Source organism: Echinops telfairi, unplaced genomic scaffold, assembly GCF_000313985.2.
Source record: "Echinops telfairi isolate 266 unplaced genomic scaffold, ASM31398v2 ScPeMD7_7458;HRSCAF=8496, whole genome shotgun sequence".
Taxonomy (NCBI): Eukaryota; Metazoa; Chordata; class Mammalia; order Afrosoricida; family Tenrecidae; genus Echinops; species Echinops telfairi.
The window spans coordinates 44,915,557-44,934,364 of NW_022111358.1; the positions used below are offsets into that span (position 1 = coordinate 44,915,557).

General features: G+C 58.1%; 1 protein-coding gene across 1 annotated transcript; it reads left to right on the forward strand.

Annotated features, from left to right (window-relative positions):
* The first annotated feature begins 6,742 nt into the window (after positions 1–6,742).
* On the forward strand, positions 6,743–16,320 carry GPRC5C (G protein-coupled receptor class C group 5 member C). Its single transcript, XM_004709164.3, has 5 exons — positions 6,743–6,775; positions 7,196–8,280; positions 10,470–10,564; positions 13,469–13,618; positions 15,456–16,320. Exons 2-5 carry the CDS (start codon positions 7,227–7,229, stop codon positions 15,486–15,488), a joined length of 1,332 nt encoding a protein of 443 aa, XP_004709221.2. The 5' UTR covers positions 6,743–6,775; positions 7,196–7,226; the 3' UTR covers positions 15,489–16,320.
* Positions 16,321–18,808: the final 2,488 nt, after the last annotated feature.

Here is an 18,808-nt window from a genome sequence, read left to right on the forward strand (position 1 = left end):
TCGGAGTCCCGGCGCCGGGGACACAGCGCCAACTCCGCCGGGTCGCCGAAAGTTTCCAAACCGAGCGGGCTGGGGAGCCAGCCGGGCGCTGAGGCTCCAAGGTGGCGGGCAGGGGGAAGGACTCCTCCCGCGGGGTCAGCCAGAGGCTCCCCCTCCACTCCTGCTCTCCGTGAGCGCCCCGCGGTCAGTGGCGACTTGCGGGCCGGCGTCCTGGGTGCGGTAGAATCGGAGAGCAAGGCCCCCGTGGCCAGAGGAAGTGGAGGAAAGAAGTGGCCGGCGCCGCTACTCTTTCTGTTCCGGCGCCCTGGGGAAGCGGCGAGCTGTAGCGAGAGAGGCTTTGGGTGCGGGCGAGAGGCTCCGTACGGGAAAGTTTGGAATCTCAGATGTGCAGAGTCTTTCCCGGGCAGCCTGCTCTCTGGTTTCCCGATCCCCTCTTCCAGTGCCTTCTTGGGGCCGCTGGAGCCCGGGCAGCACCCCGCCAGCCTTACCTAGGGCCTGCACTTTTATTCCCCTCTCCCTGGGAAAACTCAATTCGTTTCCAAAACTCAGGACCCGGTCCTACCGCGTAGTTTTAGTTCTCTGCCGTAGGGTTCTCCCAGGAGGGCCCAAAACGTGGTTGGTGGATGGGGGAGGGGGCACATTCCAGAGCAGACCCTGGGACCTGATCCCACCCTTGGTCTGGAAGTCTCCCAGAGGTCCCCTAGCCGCCTCCACCCTCCAGCCTGGCCACTGAGGCTGCTTCTGCCAGGGATAGCATAGCAGTTACCCCTCTTACTGTCCCGGAAGCCATAGGGCCCGGGGCTACACCTGGGAGAGAAAGGAGGAGGCAGATGGCTAGATGGCCTGTGACCATCCATCAGCCTTCAAGGAGCTGCCGAGGGGTGGCCAGTGGGGGAGGGGGAGGTTGCTTAGGTGTTATTTCCCTCCACCCCAGGGGACACCAAATGGCCCCACTTCCCAGGGAAACAGACCAGGCTTCCAAACCCATACCTACTTCCTGGATGGAGCCCCCCGGGGCAGGGGTGGGTAGGACAAGGGAGGAACAGGGAGGGGTGTGTTTCTCTAGTAGGCCTGTGGATGATGGGGGCTCAGTAAAGAGGAGCCGCTCAGGACAGGCCTGGCTGTGCACACATGTCCCGCCAACGCTGCTGTCTGGGTGAGGCTGGTCTACTCTGCCTCTGAGCCTGAACCCACCAGGGTCTCTCCATCCACGCCCCTCCTGAGGGGCCAGGAAGGGAGGAGGGGGATTCAGGACCTCGTCTGGGCAGCCTCAGAATAGAGCTGGCTCAGAGAAGGGGCAGGGTGGCTAGGTTTGGGGAAAGGCCTCTGTCTGAGGTGTTTAAAAATCCTTGCTTGTCCTACGGATTGGAGGGATGTGACGCCAAAGGGCCCTTCTGCCCAGAAAATAGCCTAAGGCTGGGCCTGCCGGCCTTAGTTCATCTGTGTGTGATAGTGGGTGTCCAGCCCCTCCTGGGCTCCTCCGAGAACCCCAAGGCAGAGTGTGCACTTTGCAAATGAAAGAGGTGGGCGAAGAAGGGGTTCAAGGCAGGGTGTCAGGTGTCAGGCATGAATGGGGGCGGGGGGTGACTGGAGATCCCTGTCTTATTCCCCACCCTCCCAAACCTCACTGCCAGCAAGCTGGATCCTACCCTTCCAGGCCCAGAGGGTCCCTCCCCTTGACAAGTGCAGGCTCTGGGGACCCCCGAGAAGGGAAGAGGGAGGAAGAGGCTCCCAGCAGAGATGTGCCCCTGGCATCCAGACTCACAGCCATCCCAGGTGAAAGAGCAGCACTGCTCTGGAGGGATTGGCTTTCTTGTCCAATCTTTCTGGAAGCAGGTAGTCAGCTTCCCAGGGTGTCGAACCACAGGCCTTTTGGTTGGCTGTCAGTGCTTAGCTAGTGCACCACTAAGGCTCTTTAGCTGGCTGGCCGAATATAGCTGAGCTTCCTCATTACCTCTCCTGCCTCTGAGGAGCCCCTGTCCCAGGCAGGGCACAGGAGCTGGGTCTAGCTGGCACATTCCCCTCACCTGAGTCTTCCTCTCTCCCCACCCACGGCTCCACTTTTCGGGGCACCAGAGGGAGGAGACCCTTCAGAATGGGACTGGGCTGTTTTCTTCTGTGGCTGGTCAGTTTTAGGTCAGTTGGACAGCAGCTAGGCTTAGTTTTCCCCTGGGAGGTCCCACATTGATGGAGGCTGAGGGCAGAGGCTGGACTTGAAGGGTAAGGCCCAGGAGAAGCTGGTGAGGAGGTGGGCCTGGCCTGACCTCACAGGCTTGAGGGTGTAGAGTGGAGGCTGGGAAGGTCCTTCGGCAAGTTGATTCTGACCCATGGTGTCCTGGTAGGTGCTCCCTCTACTGGGTTTTCAAAGGTGGTGTTCTTTCGAAGGTGGATTACCAGGACTTTTCCCCCAGGCACTTCCGGGTAGATTTGAACAGCTAACCTCTTGTTAGTAGCGGCATAGAGGGTTATACGTTGGGCTGCTAGCCACAAGGCTAGTAGTTCAAACCCACCAGCTGCCGAAGGGAGAAGGATAGGGTTTTTCTCTTGCTGTAACGCTTGACTGCCTCGGACGCCCACAGGGGCAGTTCTCTGTCCGATAGGGAGGGTCTCTGAGTTGAGACTGGCAGTGAGAGGGGTGTGTGTGTGTAAGTACTTTTAACTGTTCCACCCTCCAGGAAGCTAGCAAGTGTTTCTAGGTCAAGGTGGGTCCAGAAGAACGAGTGAATGGGAGGTGTCAGCACCAACGGGTCCTGGCTTGATCGTTTTTTCTGTGGTCAGCTTTGAACCTGCAGCTTTGGCAGTCTTTCCCACTGCGTCCGACGAGGTCCTTCAATTTGCACACCGAAGCCCAGTGCATAACCACTATGCCACCAGGGCTCCCCGAGGCCCCTCATTTATTGGATACCGTGCCCTTCCTTACCTTTGACCTCGGTGATCCGTGAACCAGGGTGGACGGAACTCCCAGCAAAGCGATTTCCTGTGCCTGTGTCAGCCTCACCTCTTGAAGCACGGCCCTGGCTATACCCCAAAGGGCTCAGACGGGCCCGGTGGTGCAGGAGGTTGGGCTGCTGGACGTAAGGTCAGCAGTTCCATTCTACCAGTGCAGCTCCCAGGGAGAACCGTGAGGCTCTTTGTTCCTCTAGAGACTTACAGGCTTAGAAACCCACATGGGTGGTTCTTTCCTGTCCTATAAAGCAGTCACGGCCAGGAAGTCACATCTGATCCATCGTGAACTTAGACAGACAAACAAACTCACTGCCATCGAGTCAACGCCAACTCATAGCGGTCTTACGGGACAGACTGGAACTCTGTACAGGAGTAGAAAGCTGGTGGTTTCCCACTTCTGATCTTGGGGTTAACAGCCCAATGCATAGCCCATTACCCCACCTAGGCCCCTATCCTACCCTATAGGGTCACTGAAAGCAGCCGTCAGCACCTGCCCCACTGTCTTAGAATAACACCCCCCAATCCTATAGCGTTTCTCACCTGCCTGCCTTTGCAAGCTAAGCCTGCATTTGGCGAACTTGATTTTTATTTTTTCGCTCGCTCTGAACTTGAGGTCTCCACAGGTTTTTTAAATCTGTGCTTTATCTATGCCCCTCTCCTGCCTGCCCCCTTTCCCGCCTCCCTCCACCTCCCCAATGCCTATCCCCCACCACCACCACCACCCCGCCCCCCACGTTCTCCTGTTTTCCTTGGCAGTGTCTGGGAAGGGTAAGTCTGAATCAAGTGCGGTGAGGGCTCCCTCCCTGTGCCGTGTGGCGGACACGGTAGTGCTGGCCACTGAACACTCAGATGACTGAGAGAGACCTTCGAAGAAAGTCCTGGTGAGGGACTTCGAGGTCTCGCCGTCGCCAGCGCTGCAGTTCGCCTTTCTACTCTGAAGGACAGGGTCGCCATGGGTCAGAGACTTCTTCTGGCAGAAGCAAGGCCTCACCCCCCATCCCTAAAAACGCCCCCTCCCACCCAGGTGTGCCCTCGGTGCATTCTTCTGCTGTGAGGTTTTGTAGTCTCGCCCTCCCTGCCCTCTTAGATTTTAGATGCCCTCAAGAGCCTAGGCTGTTCCTCTTTGTTGTTAGGAAGACAACAGGGTTGTCTTGGTTTCAGGTGTAAAGATGACATCAGGACCATCGGCTCCAGAGTTCGCCGGTCCTTTCTTCCTAGTCTGTGTGTGCCGGGAAGCTCCACTGAAACCCGTCCACCGTGTGTGTCCCTGCTGGTATTTGAATATTGGCGGCACAGTTTCTGGAATCACAGTAGCACAGAAGCCCCTCCCCCAGTAAGACATGCTATCAGATGGGTGGTCCCACATACACTGGCATCCAGAAAGAATCTCCCCGCTCCCACCCACCACAGTTCGGTTCAATATGATCCTTTATCCATTAGGCTCTCCTGGACTTCTCTTTCCAGCACTATTGATCTCTGATCACTGGAGGTCCCTGCCAAGAGATTATTTAAATCCCAGGGTGGAGGAGACTAACCTGTACTGTACTTGGGCATGAAGGGAGCCTGGCAGGTAGATGCATTTACATCAGAATGAATGCATCATGCTGTCATGGTAGGTGGGTGTTTGAGGAAAGCCAGTTGGTGGCTAGAAGCGGAGGCGGCTGCCGGCTTCGGGCTGCTGGAGGTGGGAGGGGGTGGTTTTCCGAGGCAGATCGCGCCAGGCTTTTATTCGGAGGCACCGCTGGATGAGTTTGAACCTCCCCATTTTTAGCTAGTGATCTAACTGTGCACCGCCATCCAGGGCTTTGTTGAGAAGGCCAAATACCATAAATAGTTTCAAGGAGTATCTGGAATCTATAAAAGGGCTTTGCGGATTGATAAACGCCCTGGTGGCCTAGGAGTGATTAAGTGTTTGTTTGCTAAAGGGAAAGATTGTCTGCTTGCAGCTACCCAGAGAGAAGTTTAGGGATCTGTTCCCATAAAGATTACAGCCAACTTTGAGGAACTGTAGAAGGAGCCCTGGTGATGTAGTGGGTTACACTTTGCACTGCAAACCACAAGGTCAGCAGTTTGAAACCACTAGTCGCTCCACGGGAGAAAGATGAGGCTTTCTAATCCCATAAAGTCTCAAACTCCCAGGGGCAGGTTTAGCTTGTCCTAAAGGGTCTCTATGAGGAGAATGGAGGATTTTGTGTTTGGGATCAAAAGGAACTGCGGTGGTGAAGCGCGTTACTGGTCAGGCTGCCAACTGCAAGGTTGGTGGTTCGAACAGAACCATCAGGGAGAGGGTGAAGCTGTCTGCTCTGTAAAGATTAGCAGCCTGGGAAACAAACCCAAGGGGCGGCAGCACTCGGTCCCTGTGAGTTGGCATCGACTCGGCGGTGGGTTTGGTGTTTGGCATGGGATCGTAGGGACAACGAAGCCAGACAGATTACGTTGGCACTTTCGGAGGGTGAGCCGTGTCCCCAGTGCCACTGAGTGGGACGTGTAGCAACAGTTGAATTGGCGTACGGTTTGCGGTGTATAACAAAACGATACGTACTCTCAAGAAACAAGATGACAGCCAGGAAATCCCTATGGAGGCAGTTCTGTTCCTTCGTTGAAAGTTGACCCAACAGCACCTAGCCACACGGTCTCAAGGAGGTTGGTTGGCACTTTTATGAAGTTCATTTCCCTCCGATAGAAACTTCCAGTAGCAGCAGTGGTGCTGTGGGTGAGGGAAAGATCAGCAGTTCAAGCCCACTAGCTGTTAGCCGCTTGCTCCTCTGCACAAAGATGCTGCTGTCTGCTCCCATAAGATCTGTAGTCTCAGAACCCTGTATCGATTGGGTCGCCATCAGTGGAAGAAGCAGGTTCTTCCAGGTGTCATTTACGGAGAGGGAATTCCTCTGATGGAGATGGGGGGCTTTTGTGTGCTCGTCACCTGGGTGACCACCTTTCTGAGTGTTCCTGGGGGAAGAAGTCGGGTGGCAAAACCCCATTTCATACACCTCTGCCATGTCTGACCTGCTTCTTGAGATATTGTGATTGTTCATCTTTAAAATTCTTCTTCTTTTTTTCTATAAAAGTTTCCTCTAAGTAATTATCAAGTCCTTGGTTGGAAAACTCATTGATTTGGTCTTCAATTTCCCACCACTTGCATTATATAACCCTTTACCTCCACCTGTGAGCTGCCTGGTATTGAGGGGGTGGGCTGTCTGTCTTCCTGTGCTGAGGAGAGCATTTGTCTGGGGGAGGGGCATCGCTGTGTGTGTGTGTGTGTGTGGGGCGCTGGTCAAATGGGACTGAACGGGAGTTACCCTGATGTAAATGCAAGGTTGCTCTTCTGCCTTCTGACTACAGTGCATTAAGGTCTCTCTGCTGGAGACGATGAATTTCTCGGGGGTCTTGCTTTTAAATTCTGCTCCTAGGAGAATATCTGTCGCATCAGGGGCCTCCTTTACTTTGTCCTTGAGCCCAGCTACCCTGCTTGATAAGGGATCTTGGGTTTTGAAGAGGAGTGTGGGCACAGGAAATGGAGACATGGAGGGGTGGGGGGTGGGATTCAGATGGAAATGGTAAAATCAGAACATTCCAACTAAGCCTTTGTTTCCCCAGGCCGCAGGTCACCCCTGCTACCACCGGAGCACACCAAATCCGTGGCCTCTGAGCCTGACAACTCAGAGTGACCCTGCAGGACAGAGCAGAGCTGCTTCCTGGCGTACCCAGGAAGCAGACAGGCCTCCTCTTTCCCCCAAGGAGCGGGCAGCGGGTTCGAACCACCGACCTTGGGGTTTGCAGCGGAGTGCTTAAGCAGCGCGCCACCAGGACTCCTCCAATCCGGCCACAGGTGCTTGTTAAAAGACTTGTTGGGTGCATGATCACATGGAGGGATGGCTAGCTGAATGGGCCTGGACTTGGGCCGAGCAGGGTCAGAGCTTGAAGGCATAGCACCTAGATCTTTCGAACCCTGGGAGTCCCAGGACAGAGGGGAAGGGCTAGATAAGGGGTGTGTGGCCTGCTTGATTTTGGAGGACAGGCGCTCAGGGATTGGCCCGGGACTGGAGGGAGGGGAAGGGGAAGGAGAGAGCATTGAGCATTCTGTGCAGTCACTATGGTGCCCAGGAACTGTGTGCTAAGGGTGCTGCAGCTCAGAGAGGGAACGAGTCTCCTCATCAGCCAGTGCAGGGCGGGGGAAGCTGCAGCCTTGGGTTGGTAGAGTCTGGTCAGGAGAACTTATTGCGATACCTCGTGCTGCCCTTTCTTTAAGGACCCGGCGGGAGTCTGGTCCACGAGCCAGGATGGCCGTCCACACAGCCCTGCTGATGTTCGTTGGACTGCCCTTCTTCCTCTCAGCGGCCCAGGCCCAGCTCCAGGCCCCTCCCGGCTGTGGCCCTGACCTCAACCCCCTCTACTACAACCTGTGTGACCGCTCCGAGGCCTGGGGCATCATCCTGGAGGCCGTGGCCGGGGCAGGCGTGGTCACCACGTTTGTGCTCACCATCATCCTGGTGGCCAGCCTTCCTTTCGTGCAGGACACCAAGAAGCGGAGCCTCCTGGGGACCCAGGTGTTCTTTCTGCTGGGGACGCTGGGCCTCTTCTGCCTCGTGTTTGCCTGCGTGGTGAAGCCCGACTTCTCCACCTGTGCCTCCCGGCGATTCCTCTTTGGGGTCTTGTTCGCCATCTGCTTCTCCTGCCTGCTGGCCCACGTCGCCGCCCTCAACTCCCTGTCCCGGAAGAACCACGGGCCCCAGGGCTGGGTGATCTTCACTGTGGCGCTGCTGCTGAGCCTGGTGGAGGTGATCATCAACACCGAGTGGCTGATCATCACCCTGGTGCGGGGCCCGGCCAACGACGGCAGCTCTCTGGGCAACGGCAGTGCGGGCTGGGTGGGGGTGGGCTCGGCCTGTGCCATCGCCAACATGGACTTTGTCATGGCCCTCATCTACGTCATGCTGCTGCTGCTGGGGGCCTTCCTGGGCGCCTGGCCCGCCCTGTGTGGCCGCTTCAAGCGCTGGCGGAAGCACGGGGTCTTCGTGCTGCTCACCACGGCCACCTCCATCGCCATCTGGGTGGTGTGGATCGTCATGTACACCTACGGCAACCGGCAGCACAACAGGCCCACCTGGGACGACCCCACGCTGGCCATCGCCCTGGCCGCCAATGCCTGGACTTTCCTCCTCTTCTACGTCATCCCCGAGATCTCCCAGCTGACCAAGCCCAGCCCAGAGCAGAGCTACCAGGGGGACATGTACCCCACCCGGGGCGTGGGCTACGAGACCATCCTGAAAGAGCAGACGGGCCAGAGCATGTTTGTGGAGAACAAAGCGTTTTCCATGGATGAGCCAGCCTCAGGTAGGCATGGGGGACCCTGCCTCTACCCCCAGGTCCTTGCCTGCAGGCCAGGGAGCTGGTGTTTGGAGCCAAATGGAAGGTTTTCGAGAACAGTCTTCTGCAGTTTTGTGTCTTAAAGTCCCTGTATTCGATAGATTGCGTTTCCGGATTCTTGTAGAGCCTGAGTATGTTCTCATTGTAGATAAAGCACAACTTCCCACTCGTGTGCGCACATGCACGGGATCTCTCTCTCTCTCTCTCTCCCCTTATCCAAGTGATCCCAGTCGAGCCCCAGAACTAATAGCTCTTGACTGCGATTGCCCCTCGTCTGTGTCTCTGGTGGCCTGTTGGGCTACTAACCGCAAAGTCAGCAGTTCAAACCCACCCGCCGCTCCTCAAGAGAAAGAAGAAGCTTTCTACTCCGGGGAAGGTTTACAGCCCCAGAAACCCACGGCGGGAGTTGAGAGTTCTACTCTGTTCCATAACATTGCTCTGAGTCAGGATCCACTCGACAGCTGTGAATGTAGTGAGGAGCCCTTTCAGAACTTGTTTTGCATTATGTACACATCCGTAGTCATCCTCGTTTGCTTTGAAAACGAGCTTTGGCCATGAAAACACAAGCGCTCACATTGTGGCTTGTGGCTTTCAGCAGTACCTGCTTCTGGCTGGTCCCAAAGCTCCCTACCTCATGGGACAGGGCTGCCCTGGGGAGCCCAGCGGCCAGCCAGTGGCAAGATTTTGGTAACCAGAGCTGAAGCTGCCCTGAAGTGGGAGGGAAGCTGCCCAGCCCACACCAGCTCCAGGCTCCACCCCCACTCTGGGGCAGGAGACCATTTTCTCTGGCTCCTGAATTCTCTGACTCTTCCCACTGCCCTGATGGTGTAGTAGGTGATATGTTGGGCCCATAAGCATGAGTCAGCCTTTGGAACCACCAGACTATTGGTCAAGATATCTGGGGGCCTAAGACGCTTAACTGCCAGGAACAGGGGTGCTGGGGGTGGGAGTGGGTCGTTCTACCATCAGAACCCCCTGCCTTTTCTTCATACATAGTGAGGTTCTAGAACCTTGGCAGCCCGGGCAGGGGGAACCCTGTCCTCTCAGGCCCTGGGTCTTTAGCCACTTGAGCTGAGGGCCAGCCCCCACTGCTGCCTGTTTGGGGACCCAGGGAGGCAGCAGACGCCAGCAGGAGGGGGTGGGGAGAGCTGCAGCTCCCCACCCCCCTCACCTCCCCCACCCCCATCCCTGCTTAGTCCCACTGCCTGTTTATCAAAGGCAAACAGTTCCCAGTCTTTGTCTTCCCAATGCAAACACTTCTGGGGCCCTGAGCTTGTTTGTTGTTTTTTTTCCTCTCTAAATGGAAAAATCAATAGCGAGCTGGGCGCCCAGCACTTAAGCCCCGTGTACGTTGTGGTCTCCCAGCGCTGCTGGGCCCCCGGGCTGGCCCAGACGCCTGGTAGTGCCCAGTAGAAAACCAGCCCCTGCAGGGACAGGGCAGTGTTCAGGGTGTTGGAATTGTTCTGGAAATCTGCTAGAGGGCCCCCAGACAGATGAGCCATCCGGTGCTTTGGGGAGAGGTTCTTTTTTTTTTAAAATCATTTTATTGGGGACTCTTACCACAGTCCATCCATCCATCCATCCATTGTGTCAAGCACATTTGTACATTTGTTGCCATCATCATTCTCAAAACATTTTCTTTCTACTTGAGCCCTTAGTATCAGCTTGGGGAAAGGTTCTTTGAGGGGACCCCGCACCCAGCTCTCCTCCAGGAAGGTGGGCAGGCCTAAGACCTCCCCAGCTGAATATATCCCATCACTCAGCAGCCGGAGGGCCATCTTGGAAGGCAGCTGACCTCTGGCCCCGGAGAGCAGATTCAGTAGGGAAATTGCTGAGTGGAGCCTTTCTGGGCTGTGGGGTTTGGGGGTACTGCCCTGTAGGGCAGCCTGAGGGAGGTGGGGGGCAGCAGGCAGGGCTGTGCCCTCTCTTTGTTTTCTGCTTTGCCAAGACGAGGAGGCTCACCTGCCCATAACCTGGTCCTGTAGCCAGCCGCCCTGGCTACCCCTGGTGCGACTCCCTCCCAGAGTTAGCTGCTCCCCAGGGCTAGCCTGGCCACTCATCCCTGCACCCCGAGTCCCCTTCGCTTGGGCTGTGGGACGTGGAGGTGGCCTTGGAGGGCCCAGGCACCCTCAAATCACTCCTGTGCTTGGTTCCAGCCAAGAGGCCGGTGTCACCGTACAGCGGATACAACGGGCAGCTGCTGACCAGCCTGTACCAGCCCACTGAGATGGCCCTGATGCACAAAGGCCCGGTGAGTGGTCCTCGGAACCTGGGGCCCTGCTGAGAGCGGTGAGGGCAAGTGGCCCATGTGGACCTAGGGGGGAGGTGGTAGGGAGAAGGCAAGGCTTGTCCACCGGGCGCATTGACCCCGGGGGTGACTGGGACCCTTTCCCCAGCATTGGTAAATCCACCCCCTCTAGCTCTTTTGTGGTGGAATCCACCCCAAGTCTTGGAGCCTCCCAGCAGCTGGGCTGGTGCAGAGAAGGGGAGCCCTAGGGGACAGGACAGGACTGGAGAGGTCCTGAGTTCTCAGAATTAATTGTCTCAGGAAGACCTCTGACCCACTCCCCTACAGCCACCAGCTACCCTAACCTTTCACCTGCCTGAATTCTGGAAGCCAGATGCTCCTTCATCCAGGGAGGGGGGTGGGAACCGGAAGCCGATGGGCCCAGTTCACTCCATATATGTTCCTGCCCCGGGGCTGGCACTCGGGCTAGCTGCAGGCAGAGGTCAGCGACCCGCCTTGGCAGGACGCTGGGAACAGGAAGCAGGGAGGTCAGCAGGGTGGCTTTCTCACCCCGCCTCCGTGAGCCTGGGGAGTGGGGGAAGAAAAGGGGGGAGGACAGGATGAGCAAGGGAATCTGCAGCTGCCCCAGCCTGCGCCTGCTGCCAGGTGGGGAGCTCGCCTTGCCCAGAAGCTGTGCCACCTAGGGTGGGAGATAGCTTAGTGGGCAGAGTCTGAGGCAGCCAGGGCACCCTCACCTGGGTGGAGCCCTGTTTCCGGGGAGAGGTTCTGAACTGACAACTGTTTCATGGAGCCCTGTGTGCCCAGAACCCCCCAACCTGGCATCAGGACCACCTGGGAACTTGCTCAAAGTGCAGTCTCCAGCCTCTCCACCCTCCACCCCAGGCCCACTGAATGGGAAACTCTGCTACCGGGTGGGCCTCTAGCACCCCTTGGGGCAGGCCTTTGGACTTCAGGGTTCACAATTGGCTCCTGTGAGCCAGGGCCACCTTTGAACTAGAGCCCCAGGTGGCTGTCTGGAGAGCTGAGGGTGGGGTGCCTATATGAGATCTTGTTGAAAGGAACACCCTGGTCCAGTCTGTCTGGGGCTGGAGGGCACTGGGCTGGGATGAACTGGTTCAAAGCCTGCCTTTCGGGAAATCACCTGGTAGCTTGGAATGGACTGAGATGGAAATTTGCCAGCACGGTAAATCCGGACCCCTCCCACCCAGGGTCGGGCATGTCACCCGTCCCGGAGCCTCAGGGGATTCGACGCCCAGCCAGGTTTGAAAGCCACTTAGTTAGGTAGAGCAGCGAGTCCCAAAGTGGACGATTCCTACATCTACTGTGGCCGAGAGGCTAGAGAACGGATGTTTTAATTGCCGGGGGCGGGGTGGGGTGGTGGGGTGGGGTGCTTTTGGGAAAGTGGGGGCGGTAGGCCACATAAGTCAGGGAACCCCCAGGTTCTAGATCGGGTGGGAATGTCCAGCCCCCCAGGCCTTATCAGGGCTGAGAAATCCTCATTGCCGCCTAACGCCCCACGCCTCACCGAAGACAGACAGAGAGGCTGTGTCAGCCGTCACGTCACAAACCCAAACTCACTGCCACCCAGTCGGTGCCGGCTCACAGCGACCGCGACCCCGTGGGGCTCCAAGACGGTAAACTGTTGATGGGAATAGAGATCCCAGCCTTACTCCCGAGGAGCTGCTGGTGGTCTCAAACTGCTGACCACGGGGATCGCAGCCCCAAGTGTAACTACTACGTTACCGCCGAGCTCATTAGACGTCTGATGATGGTGGCCCGAGAGGGTGTTATAAATGTACAGATGGCCCGCGGAAGAGAAAAAGGTCCTCAGCCCAGATCTAGCTGGTCCCTGACCTTCGAGGGGTTGGGGGAAGGGTTGACCCCAGGTGCAGGGACCGCCACCTGGGTCTGATTAGACCCAAGGCTGCAGGGGGCCCTAGAGCCCAGAGCTCTTCTATGGGGGGATGGACAGGAATTCACCTTCCCTCCAGGGTGGGGCTGGAACATGGACTAAAGCACCCGCTTCACCCACCCTCCCCCACCCAGCATCAGGACTGGCGTCCAGGCGGAGAACTCGGGTTCAAGTCCACACTGCACTGGCCCATCCAGACCCCAGACAGGAACTGTGGGCCCACCCAGAGCCCGACGGAGGGAGGAGCCTCCTGGGCCCGGAAAGCCAGTGGCGGGGATTCTGGGTGATCAGCAGGCCAATAAGAGCAATTCTCGGTGTGACAGGAACTGAGACTGGCAGCCTGCTCCCGGGGAGGTGGTAGCCCACAAAACCCTGTGGGGCAGTTTTCCTTTGTCACATGGGGTTGCTCTGAATCAGGATCCAGGTGATGGCACCCAGTGGAAGCCCGTCAGTGTGGCTCAGCCGCCATCTCACCCTGCTGGTTGCCCCAGGAGAAGCCCCGCTGGCCCAGTGGTTACTTGTTGGGCTGTGATCCGCAAGGCTGGCCGTTTGAAGCCATCAGGGAGGGAGAAAGACGGGGCTTTCTGTACCGGTGAAGTTACAGTCTCCGAAACCTACAGGGGCGGTTCTACCTTATCCTTGAGGGTTGCTGTGAGTTGATATCGACTCGATGGCAGTGAGTTTCCACGAGGACCCGGGAGCAAGGGGGGGTGGTGTGGAGTGAGAAGAGGAGGCCCCTGGGAAGTCTCAGGCCACCAGAGGTGCCAGGGGCCTCCGGCTGTGACCAAGCGCAGCCCTCTCTGAAAGACTTGGAGGCGGGGAGGGGAATAGAGAACAGTCCTCTGCGTCCAGAGTCCCCATCATCCAGCCCAGCCGGCCAGTTGGGGCTGACCCAGAGGGGACAGGTGGGGTGAGCTGGCAGGTGCCAGCCTGCAGGAAGCGGTGCTTGTGTTCCCAGCCCCACTGACTGTGAGGCCACCTGTTCTCCCTTCTAGTCTGAGGGAACCTACGACGTCATCCTCCCGAGGGCTACCGCCAACAGCCAGGTGGTGGGCAGTGCCAACTCGACTCTGCGGGCCGAAGACGTGTACGCTGCACAGAGCCACCAGGCGGCACCCCCACCCAAAGACAGCAAGACCTCGCAGGTGTTCAGAAACCCCTACTTGGTGTGGGACTGAGTTGGGGGGCAGGTGTGCATGGGGGGGGGGAGAGGGGGGCTTGGGGACCAGGGCCCTGGGTCCCTTATCTTTCGGTCCCACCAGCCCCCTGCTGGCTCAGAGACGGTCACTGTGCAGGTGGGTGTCCTGGGTGCTCCCTACCCACTCTTCAGTGTTTGTGGAGCTGGGGAGCCTGGCTTCATGCCACGGCCACTCCGGCCGCCCACCTTCCAGCCACACAGTGTTCTCGGTGGGGTGGCCAGCCGGGGCCTACACGCCTCTGAACTGTTCAGAGAGACTCATGTCACAGGCAACCCTGTCCTGGGTCTTGCTCCTCTGTGAGGATCAAGGAGGCCTAATAAACGCGCTTCTGTTTGATTTCACCCTTCTCTGGGAATGTCATTTCTGGCCTGGGCTCTGGGTTCCCGCTGACTCTCCACCTGTCCTGTCTGAAAAGCCCCGCCCCTGCCCCGCCCCCTGATGCTGGCTCCTCCCCGCCAGAGAAGCCTGGAGCCCACCGCTTTGTCACCGGTGGTCAGACTGGGCCTGTGGGTCCAGTGCCCGGGCGAGGGGCTATGGAAATCAGTACTGCCTAATTCCAGCTCCTCTGGCGGGGAAAGGTGGTTGGGTTCTGCTCTCTTTCTACTCTGCGCTGTCCAATCATGGTGTGCGGTCTGGGGGGCAAAGGTGGCGTGGCTTAGAAATCAGCACCACCTGACAAAGGTGAGCAGGGGAACCAGTCAGGTTTCACCCGATGGGTTTCACTCACAGGCAGTACCAAAGACTGGGTACTTTCAGTGAAGCCGGAGCCGCCGGTCAAACACTTAGCTGCTAACCCCAAAGTCAGCAGTTCAAGCCCACCTTCCGCTCCTTGAGAGAAAGAGGAGACCACCTACGGGTTCTTGTGGGTGGGAGGGGACCTGGCGGTGGTGGGTGTGTCGCTGTTATGCAAGTCCATCCAGCCCCTCGGAAGAAAGGCCTGGCGAGCTACTTCTGAAAGGGCTGACCTGAGCACCCAGCGGGACACGGTTCTAGGCCGATACACATGTGGACAAAGCACAGAGCCCGGGTGGCACAGCAGTTAAAGCACCCAGATGGGCGGCAGTTCAGACACATCTGCTGCTTCACTGAGGGGTGGGGGTGGGGGCGGCCCAGGCACGGAGCCCCGCGGGGCAGTTCCAGTCTGTCCTGCAGGGCTGGCGTGTGTCGGCTCTGCCCCAGGGCCATGGGTTTGCAGACAGCATTTCCACTGAAGCTTGGTGTTAGCTTTTGGGACTGCTCCTGGAGGGACCCAGGGCCTGTCCCCTCCTCTTTCCGGAGCCAGAATCCCAGAAGTACCGTTTCAGGATGAGAAAGGGGGTGGTGGTGGAGGGGGGCGGGGGTGTCAGCTCTGCCCCTTAGCGGTCACACCATTGCTGGGATGGCCAACCAGGACTGGTTTTCTCAAGACTAGTCGGCTTTCTACTAGAGGGGCCAAGGGTCTGCACTGGAGCCATACTGACCCGGGAACCACTTGGAAGGGCCAGCTGTGTCCTGACCCCTGGACACTGGCTCAAGGCTCTGTGGAGGGGGTGGATGAGCCTGTCCAGCAGTTTGTCCCTCTAGAGCTTGGGAATGCCCCTCCCTAACTAGTCAGGAGCTATTTTCTGATCAGTTTGCAAAGTGGAGGGAGGGAGGGTAGGTGGAGGTTTCTGTGGAGAGAATAAGCCATCTCCCACACCTCTCATCCTATGTCCTATTGCCCTGGCCCCCTGGAGACTGAAAGCTCCCCGAAAGCCTTAGCAGAGGGCCCTCTTTTGACTCTTGTTCTTTCTGGTTACTCTAGGATCAGTCCCCGCAAAGTATAACGAGATGGTAACTGTCCTCCTCCCCGAACTGCACGCCGCCTGACACGCCCTCCTCCCTCCGGGCCCAGGCTGGCCAGGGTCCAGCGCCTTGTCACTGAAGTTGGGAGGGACCGAGGCTACCGGTCTGAAGCAGTGGACAGGGTGCAGGCCTGAGAAGGGCCCAGCCCCATCTCTCTGGGGTCCACATGACTGAGGCTGTAGGATGGAGCTGGCCGAGTAGACTCCCAGCCTTCGGCCCCATCCCCGCTTGCCTCCCCAGAATCCTGGCCGCTCCTGCTAGCCACTCCTTGGTGACAGGAGCGTCCCCAGGCATGGACCACTTGCCTTGGCCTCCCTTTCCTTGACTTGGGGAACCAGCGCTGGCTTCTTCCCGGCCAGTGGATCTTCTCTGCGACTCTTCGGAGCCAAGCTGTGGCGGTGGGTTGGCTCAGGGCCACCTGAAGGCTCCTGAGCAGGACACAGCTTCACCTTGGGGCCTGGGGGCCAGGGTCTGAGCCCTTTGGTACTTCAGGTGCCTGCCCCTGTGCCTTCTACTGAGCCGAGCTCCAGCACCAGCCAGGGCCAGCCCCGCCTGCTCTATGCTGCCGACAGCCCCTCCCCACCTGGGGACGGGCTGCTACACTGGTTCCAACCTGAGAGCCTCTCTTCGCCTGGCACTACCTCACAGAGACCCCCACCAAGGCATTCGGGAGGTTTGCAGACTGCAGTGGCATTTGGGGTTCGGGGTATTGCCAGGGGGCCATGGACCTTCTCGCTGAGCCCTCCTCTCGTCTTGATTTCTCAGCCAGTTGGGAAGGTGGTTCCTGAGGCAGGTATAGATTTAAATAAACACCCTTGAAACACCGCGTGTGACATCTTGTTGAGTGCGGCACCGGCCCGCTATGGCTGCCTGGACCCTGGGGGACCTGGGGGGGTGTGAGCACCTTGGCCCAGGAGCCCAGTGAAGGTCGGGGCTGCGGCCTCGGGGGCTAGTTCAGAGGTCTGGACCAGACAGTGTGGAGTCCGGCTTGTCCCAGGACAGGTGTGGGGCTGGAGAAGGGCCCCTTGGCGAGGTGGGAAAATGAGTGTTTTCTATTTCACTCGGGACAGCGGATGCGGATGAGCTACCTCCAGGAACTGTTGCTGGAGGAGGGTGCCATCCTGGGGCCCAAAGGGTGCTGGCCACCAAGGGCAGCCGTGTGGGCAGCTCGAGACCCCTGGGAGGAAGGGGCTCCTTGGGGCATCCTCTCCCTGATTCCCAGTTGGACCCAGATGATGTGAGACAGCCAACTTACCTGAGTGTGGTTCCTGGGGCTCGGGCTCAGCGCAGCATTACCTCTGGGTGGCTCAATAGAGGAAGGGCGCCTGCAGCTATCTAGGGGTGGTGAGGGGGTGTGTGTGGTGGAGGGGGGCAGTTCTCAGAATCCCCCTGTAGCTCTCTAAGCCACCCTCCTGCCCCCAGCACCTTCTGTCTTTATCACGGGAGCATTTCCCCAGAGCAAACAGATCCCCAGAGAGACAGGCTGAGCCCCTGAGTATGACCCTCCTTCCACCAGCCTCTGTTGGCTGGCTGGTTCCTTCCATGAATCGAGGATTATTACCCCCTGGGAGGCAGGGGAGCAGGGAGCTGGGTCACCTCAGCCTCCCCCTTCCCAAGATCATGTACCCCAATGAAGGCACCATCCTGTTTTTTCTGAATGGTGATTTCACAGGTGTGCCAGGGCCCCCCAGTGGCATGCAGGCGTTGTTATCACCTCAGCCTTGGGAGGTCTGTGGGAGGAGGGGGTGCAGGACTGGCTCAGGACCCCACTTAATTGGACCTCTGACAGAGCAGGGGAGAGCATTGTCTCTCTGGGGAGGACAGGGGTGGAGGGCATCCAGACTCCTCACCTTGAACAGGTGAGAAATAGAATAGGTTGTGACTCACTGAGGTTACAGCAGGACCACACCTGGGTCAATTTCACACCTCCTTCCCCTGCTGGCAACCAAGCAGTTTGAGCTTTAACAGAATTAAACTACCTTCCCAGCAGGAAGGGCCTCTCCTTTTGGAGAAAGACCCCCGAGGTTTCTACTCCCATAAAGAGTCCCAGTCTCAGAAACCCACAGGGGAAGTTCTGATGTAGAGATGGTGAAGGGATGCCCTCTAGGGTCGCTCTGAGTCAACTGACTTGATGGTACTGAGTCTGCCTGCCGTTTTTTCAGGGTGGGGTGGGGTGGGGATGCTCATCTGTGGGAGGATGCCTTCCACCGAATCCCTGTGTGTTCTTAAGAATTTCCCTGGCATTTATTAGAAATAGACCCTTACAAAAAAAATTTTTTTAACCCAGACCCCTTGCCCTCCAGACTAGCACAGGCTGATTGATGCCAACGAACCTCGTTCTTGGAGACTGGCTTCGGGAGAAGGGGGGCGTCCACGACAAGACCCCAAGATGCTGCAAGGTCAGAGGCAGGAGGGACCAGGGGCTGGTCGATAACCCCTGTGGTCCTGGCCAGCATTCCCATGGACCCATGATTCCTCAGCCCCCTGGGCAGAGTTGACGTAACAACAAGAAACATTCACCTTCACACAGCTAGCAAGTTAACAGTCCGTGCCCCCACTCCCACCCCCATCCCCAGCCTCTTCTCGAGGAGGGTAGCACTTTCTCCAGTCTTGGGAGGGCATGCCAAAGTCAAGCCCAGGTGCCGTGTCCGGTCTTGATTTCCTATCTGCTGTCTCCGCTGCCGTGGCCCCTCCAGGAAGCAGCTGCCCCTGCTCCCAGCAGTGGCATGAATTATTTAGCACCTGCACCGGCCCAGTAATGGTCTGACCTCATCCTCCTTGAGCGCAGGCCGAGGCTCTACCCTGGGTCTCCTTGGCAGCTGGGTGCTGATGAGCAGAGGCTGGAGTGGTGGAGAAAAGGGACCCCCAGAGGAGCAGGGGGCCAGAGACCCAGCTGTCCTTGGTGTTGAAAGAGGTCTTGCAGAAAACAAGGAGCCCCCTCATCAGGCAGTGGCCTCTTGGCTAGCTCTGGGACTAAGTAGCTCTCCAGCCCTCTCCCCACCCCCCACATTGATTTCCTCGTGTGTAAAACGTGGGTACCATCACTCTGGACCCAGCTCTGGGGTTCCCTGCCCCTCAAGGTGGTACCCAGGGTTGTCACCGCCAAACACAACATCCCGAGAAGTTGGTCTCCCGGCCAGCTGTCAAGGATGGCTGTCTCTGGAGGTCACACAGTCCCTCCGCCCCTCAGCCACCCCTCAGACTGGGTGGGTCTTCAAAGAGGGCAGCGGGAAGAGTAGGCTGCTGGGATTGGTGCTGTTTCCGGAGTGCAAGGGACCCAGGCAAGCCCCGGACAGTCCTCTGGGTGGCAGA

Bases quoted from the DNA above. Each gene is read 5' to 3' on its own strand.
- GPRC5C (XM_004709164.3), top strand. From the start codon at position 7,227: ATGGCCGTCCACACAGCCCTGCTGATGTTCGTTGGACTGCCCTTCTTC. The intron at 10,565-13,468 runs GTGAGTGGTCCT...TCTCCCTTCTAG, and splicing joins CCCTGATGCACAAAGGCCCG to TCTGAGGGAACCTACGACGT. The intron at 13,619-15,455 runs GTGTTCAGAAAC...TGGTTACTCTAG, and splicing joins AAGACAGCAAGACCTCGCAG to GATCAGTCCCCGCAAAGTAT.